This window comes from Tauraco erythrolophus, chromosome 2, assembly GCF_009769465.1.
Source record: "Tauraco erythrolophus isolate bTauEry1 chromosome 2, bTauEry1.pri, whole genome shotgun sequence".
Classification (NCBI taxonomy): domain Eukaryota; kingdom Metazoa; phylum Chordata; class Aves; order Musophagiformes; family Musophagidae; genus Tauraco; species Tauraco erythrolophus.
Window position 1 is genome coordinate 108,259,294 of NC_141466.1, and position 7,500 is coordinate 108,266,793.

A 7,500-nucleotide genomic window follows, 5' to 3' on the forward strand; every position below is an offset into this window, starting at 1 on the left:
ATCTTCAGGAGGGTGCTGGCAGGGCTCAAGATGCACTGGTTACCTGGACTTCCCATGGTAGTGGGTACCAGTGGGACGAAGGCAGGTGCTTCAGGTCCAGAGCCCATCACCACCAGTCTTTGATCTAACTTAGGTCAAGTCTGAGTCAAGAATTGCTGCTCTCTGACCTGTATGAATAGTCCTGTTTCTATAAGGGGAAGAGTTCCCGGTTTGAAAGCACCTTCCTTAGCTGTTGGTGTTTTAAAGAGCCAGCTGGTAGTGGACATGACGTTTGATGGATCTCTTTCCTGAAAGAGGATCTCTCTGCTGCATTGGTAGCAGGGAAATCTTCGCGTCGCCATGTACGTTGTATGGCAAAACAGAGGAGTTGATCTAACACCAGCATCACTCACAGTTACTGCTAATTACTTTAGGGGATCCAAACTGAAAATCTTGCATATTGAAATGCGAGCTGCGATGCTCAGAAAGCAGCCCTGAGGTCAGCAGGAGTGGCAGCCGAGGGCAAGACTCAGGCCAGAGCAATTAAGTAATTCCTACCAAACAGTACAGTGGCATACTAATTGTTTTTTGTTAGAAAAGTAGCTCTCCTATCCTGGGAGAGGAGTGATCAGAGGTGAAAAAATGCCAGGCGTGTGAACTAGGAGTAGTTCTAGGGCTGCACGTGATCCTCTCCACCCGTGGAGCATCTCTCCCTCGCCCCTGCCGCTTCTCCCCTTTTCTCCTGCTCGTTCTCGCTGGCGGTCACTAATGGAGCTTGTTGCTTCTGCCAAAACAGGGGTGCAAGAGTCTCCCACCGCTCCGAGGCTTAGCCAGGAGAAGGGCCGAGTGCTGGAGTGATTCCTTCCTCCTTCCTTGTCTCACTTCTTCCCCTGCCGTTGTCAAAGCGCTCTGACTTTCCCACCTAGATGCTATTGCAGGCTGCAGTTTGATCTGGATCTAGATACAGACCTGTTGGGACAAACAGATTTATTAAATAGCGCTTCTACACAACGCGTACCCTGGTATTCGGCTCAGCTGTGGGGATGTTTTTTTCTAGTAGCAGCTCGTTTGTCCAGGTAGCTTGCAGTTTCCAGGGAAAGGCACACTATGGAGATTGGTTTGTTTGTGGTTGATTCTGTTGTGGCACTTTTATTTGACATGGTTGAATGTGCGTATATAAGGAATATATTTCTTGAGAGAAGCAGATCTTTCTTCCCTGCAGAAAGCAACATCTGTTTTCCTGGACAATACAGCCAGGATGAGAACATAAGACTAGCAGATACAGCCAAGTTCAGATTTTAGTAGCAGGCTGAAACACTGAACCAGCCTGGTTTTTGTGGGTTTTTTTGGTTTTGTTCAGTTTGTTGTGTGTTTGTTTTTTTTTTTTTTAAGTCAATGACTTTCAAATGTATCTGATCATTCTTTGCTGAATTGCAGAAGGAAATGGTTAATGTTTGCGTTTGTTGCTAAACAAGATAAGATGCACCTGCAGCATGAATTCCCGTCTTGGTCATGAATGCAGTCTGTATCTTTGCAAACTAATCTGTTTAATCAAATATTAAGTTTTATTCAAATTCCAAAAGAAACAGACAGCGAATTGTTTTTCTGCATGGTCTTCCTTTGTCATGCGACCTCTTTGCATCTCAAGAAAAATAGCCTTGTCCAGTCCCAAAACATTTGCATGGATCAAAATTGAAGCACAACAGTAGTTTTTGTGCTGTTAAGACATCGGTAAAGGTGAAGAAGTTTAGCGCGCTCTCCCTGGCAGGAGGGCTTTAAAACATTAGTGAAACTTTCTACAATTTATTTATTTTTAAACAGAATTCCAATCCAACTGGAATGAGTTTCACAGTCCCAATATGTGAAAGCTATAATTAGTGAATTACAACATTTTGAAATGAGGAGTTATTACATCTGACTAGAATTAAACTAATTAAACTTAAAAAAAAAAAAGAGCAATTAAACAGCAAGCTGGATAACTCCGTGCTGTTGATAAAACCTGGGTGATGAACAAACACTTTCCAGCCAGCCTGTTCTTTGGAGGGTCTTGGAGATGCTCTGAGACGCAGCTATTTGGAGCTTTGCTGATTAAAAGCACCTGAGGTGTAACTTAAGGAGCAGCTTGGCTTTGTTAGTGCAGATTTTTTACCTGATACAGCCTATTCTTGCCTCTTTTCCTTCTGCTCAATACATGTGTGGGTGAGAAAAGCGTTTGTGGGAGCTCAGGCTGAGAGTATCAGGAGTGAAAGATCACGGCTGAGATATGTTTTTGCAAAAGAGGAGCGTTACCTGGGAGGACTGAAGTGCAAATGAGTCAAATGCTGCGCAGTGCCACCCCTGTGCGCCCCCAGTTAACACACACGAGAGCGTGTGTGCGTTTCGTTCCCAGCCTTTCGCTCCCTATTTCTTAGCGTTTTGCCTTTTTTTGGCTGCTGCTGCTGCGTTAGGTGAGGCCACGCTGTACTGTGTAAACGCACAGCGCCGAGACTCTCTGGTTGTTTGAACACCGCTTTAGGTTCAGCTGCAGTACGCCGTTCCTCTGATCTTTTATGTTCCTGAGCAGATGTCTTTCATTAATTTATGGATTTATCATCTTTTCTTTCTCTCCTTTTTTTTTCTTTCCTTTTTTTTTTTTTTTTTTTTTTACACCTGGCAGCTGGCTCAAGTTTCAGCAGTTATTGTCTATTTTGCATTACCCATAGAATTGAATGTCATCTGTCTTCACAAAGCTATAGCTAAGAGAATTGAGGCAAGCCACACGAGCTGCTGGGACAGAGCTTGTTTGCGTTCCATTCGGCACCCCTCCTCCCTTTACCTCCTTAATATTTATTTGTGCTCGTTTTCTTTCCTGGCCTTGAATGGGGCTTAGCTCGTGTTCGGTACAGCTGTATGTTTACTGAATCTATTTCATCATGAGTCATTGTGCGTGTGTAAGTATCCTGGAAACAGCTAGTGCTTTCTTGGAAGAACAGTTGCTTTTCAGCCCAAGCACTTAAAAAGGAAATTAAGCAATTGGTCAGTTCAGTTTTTTTCTGAAATAGCAATGGGTTATCTAATTCTTAGCTCTTAAGTCTGTCATTAACTATTTTTTGCTAGATTATTACAGATCATATCTTTTATCACAGTAAAGCGTTAAACTTAGGATCAAGATGTACAGATTCGTTGCATATTTGATAACGCTTTAAGGCTGCCAAGTGCTTAAGAACAAGTATAATTTTAATAAAAAATGGATTTCTGGGAATTTGAGTCTCAGAACATCTTTTAATACGTGTTTCATTCAATATCAATATCCCCTGGCATTAGGGCACGAAATATTTAAAAATCCTAAATGCAGAAGGAATGCAAATGCTTAGACAACTGTCTAATATGCTTAAATCCAGCAAATAGGAGAGATTTTTTTGAAAGTTTAAGTCCATCTTTGAGCTTGCATTGAGAGAGAATACGCCAAACCTGGTATTAACATGTCGTCGGCGTCAGAAGAATTGCAAATTAAGGAGATTTAGGATTATTATTTTTCTTTTACTTATTGGAGTACCCCTTTGGACCCTTGCTTTCCTGAAAGGATCGCATAACAAAATGGATTTCTGGTGTAGAAGTTTTGATTTGTCTAAAACTCTTATCACTAAGCAATAGGTGACAGCTTGCTACTATTATTTCACTTACGTATTTTGACAGATGGCACTGCAGAGTGTAATGCTCTTTTAGACTTCTCTATCAGTCTAATGGAGGTAACTGAAGGTTCTTTCAACTCTTCTCTTGGCACAAGAAGTATGTCAGTCATAAATTATCTTCTTTGTAATCATTAAGCATCTAAAACAAAATGCAAGTTCAGCTGAGCCGTTTTCCATGTACTTCCAGATAATAAGAGGTTTTTAAACTAATATTGTCAATGACTTTTTTTTTCCTTTAAACGCTGCATTTTTTCCAATCTAAAAATGAACCTTGTGACTGAAATAAAAGGAGAGGGTTTCAGTAGGTTTCACGAATTAGAGAAAAAGGACTTCTGCTGAACAAGCCTAGCTAATCATCAGTAGCCTGCTGATAAAAATTAGTCTGGGTTTCCCGTCTCGAGGCCTGGAATGAGCTGTTCTGTGCTGACATGCGCCTGGCCGTGAGGTGGAAGAGGCACCTTGGCTGCAGCGCATCTGTCAGCTTGGTTGACCTTCCCCCGCCGTAAGGTGTGAACCGAGTGAAATTTTCAACAATTGTGTTTAGGAGAAACAGTCCTTAGAGAAGCTTCTGGGAAGAACCCTTAATTGACCTTGTGGGGGCCACATTGATTTTCTCCACGTGCATCTTCATTTCTGATAAATTATAAAGCCATTAATTTGCTGAGGAAATGGCAGGGCCAGCCTGCGGCACAGATGTGACCAGAGCCGTCCTAGCACGCAGCACACAAAAGAGAGCCAAGAAGCTGGGAGAAAAATCAGCAAGCCGGAATTGTTATGGTTAGCTTCACATTCCCTTGGGAACTCTTTTAGTTGCTACTGTTTACAGATCTAAAAGGTAATGATGTTTCCAGGATAAATAGGCTGCCTTATAGGGTAAGTGGCCACTTATTGATCTGCTAGCCCACATTTATCGATCGGTTAGCCCCAAATACAGCTTCGTTCTCCGAGGAGTTAACTGTGTAAATCAGGAGGCGACAAGTTTGGGGGTGGGGGGAGAACTGAGTGGCAGAGGGGCTCTGCCTATTGCAAATTCCGCTTTGATTTGCAAGGCAGCCACTGGAGCACAGCAACAGCAGGATTAGAGAGAGAGTTACTCAAGATGTTAAAATTTATCGACACGAATGAAACAGGTGAAACATACTGCCTGTATAAAACATTGCTCAAAATGATAAAGCGCCTCCGATTGTCTCACCGGCATTTACTCTTTATTTCGTGCGAGTGGCACAACACAGAGAGGAAAGGAAACTTCAGCTGGATTTGCGAAGGAGAGGGAGAAAAAGCTTCCGATAAGTTTTCTGCGGCACACGCTTCGTGCATTTGTTTCCGTAGCAACAAGTGAACATACATATGGTACACAAGCCGTAAACTTGCAAGATTCCCGAGACCTGGCACAAAACCGATAGGAAATACGGGGTTTGAGTTACACGGCCTCGCATCCCTCGTTTAGCTATTTTACAGAAAATCACCGCGCGGCAATTTAAACGTTACTATTTTCTCCTGTAGTCTGGGGAGCTGTCGAGTATTTAAGGGGGCACTTTGCTGGCTCTGTACGTTCAGAAACTGCTTTCTCGAGAACAGCGTTTTCCTTTACTAATTCAATCCTACATGCAGGAAGGCTTGTCACCGAATCACTTGAAAAAGGCCAAGCTCATGTTCTTTTATACCCGGTACCCAAGTTCCAATATGCTGAAAACCTACTTCTCAGACGTAAAGGTAAGAAATCTCTTCCCTCTGCCTCCCCCCCCCCGCGCCCCCCCCTCGCCCTTACTGCATGCTATATTTGCTCATGAAAAGGTATCATGTTATCATACGAGAGATTAATAATATTTCTGGGTACACAAAGGTTGCAGCTGACTTTATTCACTTGTTCTTCCTGTTGAGGTGCACTCTGCTTGTGCCTAGAGGAGGAAAGGGGAGGTTGGAGGATTTTAAATTAAAAATAAAAAATTGCTGACGTTTCAGAGCAAAGTAAGAATAATTATTACAGTAAATTAAACCATTTTCATTATAGGTATCCTATTAAAAAAGGAGATTTCTGTGGTGGTAGAAATGTACTTCCAAGAACATTTTGGAGCAGTTCTCAAGTGCTCCCTTATTGTTTCATTTCGGTTGGTTTCCTCATATTTGTGCTTACATAAGCAGAGTGTAGAATCCCTTTCTTTCTGTCAAAAAGAAACAGTACATTGAAATTCTCCATGCAGAAGCTGCTTAAAAACAAAAGTGATGATTGTCTCTTATTTACAACTTAATTTGTTGTTGATGCAGAGTACACTGAGCATAAGGAGGATGAATAAAGTGACAGATTCAGGCCACATTATTCAAATGAGGATATGAAAGCTGTCGACATACAGCTGCATCCTCCCTCATTCTACAGAATATTAGGACCTCCTGATTTTTTTTCTAAAAGTAATTGTTCCTTCACATCAACTTGATTTTGTGTTAATCATCTAAGTTTTTTTTAAAAAAACATAGATTGGGTTTTAATGATTATAATGGCATACATGGTGTCATTATCTAAGTAACTTTATAAACATTACATTAGCTTAAATTAGTTTGTTACAGTCCTCCCCCCCGAACAAATTACAGAAATCCTTCTTTTAATCACTTTTGGGTTATGGGTTTTTCAGTCTTAGTGGAAGATTATCCCAGAGGTTTGTGAACTTGGCCCAGTTTCTGCTGATCGGTTCTCTTTGGTCAAGTTTCTTGGCAGTTTTTCCCTTTATTTTTCCCATTTAATGTTGCATGCGCTTGCACATCTCAGTGCGCTCCTGCCCCTCACAGCCGTGCCCTTGGAGGTTCCTCCTATTCAATGCCGTGTGCTGAACGGATGGTGACAACATTTACAAAAAGGAGGGAGGGAATCAACACAGGCACTTCCTAGGCTAAATGGCCAGTCGAGAACCATTAAAAATGCAGAGAAAGCTGCGAATGGCGCAGTGGGCCAAGTGGAGGGTTTGCTCTCAGAGTGGATCCACCTGGAATGGAAGAATCGGAGGGAGCGTTTCAGGCGACGCTGCTCCGATGAGCCGCCGCAGGCAGATGTAGTGCCGGCAGTGCTGCTGGGCAGGGTCCTGCTCCGGTGCTCCCCCGCGCCTTCGCCCCTACGTGTTCGCACAGCTGCGTACACCGAGGTGGGCATGGTTTTCTTCCCTGGCGTTGCTGCTTTTTTCCCTCTTTTTTAGAAGGTATGCACTTGCGTGTTTGCACGCACACGGTGACTTTGTCTTCTGACAACGTTGTGTAATACGCAGAAATTTGCTTTTGTGCCACCTTACGCTTATAGAGCACCTGGAGAAACTCAAAAGTGCTTTATAAAGTACCTGTGTGGGATGGGGTCATTCACCCAAAAGCGAATGCAGCCATCTCCTTGGGGACACGTGATAGTCACGCAGGGTCAGCAGCACTGCAGAACCAGGGGTGTAAATATTAGATACGCTCATCTCTTCTTGGGCTTTTCCCTACCTCTAAATGCTTCAAAGTGCTTAGCATTTGTTTGCAATTTCTCGGGCCGAAGGATGCTCCCCCTTTTGCCCACGTGCAGTCCCATTAGCTTCACCGCTCCTACTTACGGAAGCGAAAGGACATAATTTTGCTTAAACGGAGCCAGGACGTCCTTGTGGTTTAAGCAGGTGTTCCCTACCAGTACCGATGGGGACTGCTGCTTGCCACCGGAACGCTCTCATCCATGAGTTGAGAACACATATGTAAATAGGTATCCTAATGAGATGCTTCCATGTGCTGCGCTGGCCAAATGTTTGGCTCCGAAGATCGTGCCTATATTAATAAAGATGTATGCATAACATGTAATACTCGAAGCAATTGTATTTAATTTGATTACTAATTGCCCTTA

General features: G+C 43.0%; 1 protein-coding gene across 2 annotated transcripts in view; it reads left to right on the top strand.

The window, feature by feature from the left end:
- The window catches only part of PROX1 (prospero homeobox 1), a 36,419-nt gene that overhangs the window by 3,037 nt on the left and 25,882 nt on the right, over window positions 1-7,500 (top strand). For both annotated transcript variants that reach the window (XM_086629369.1, XM_009992366.2), the window contains exon 2: window positions 5,256-5,363. In XM_086629369.1, the coding sequence (XP_086485495.1) occupies window positions 5,256-5,363 (108 nt within the window). The remainder of the gene's footprint in view (window positions 1-5,255; window positions 5,364-7,500) is intronic.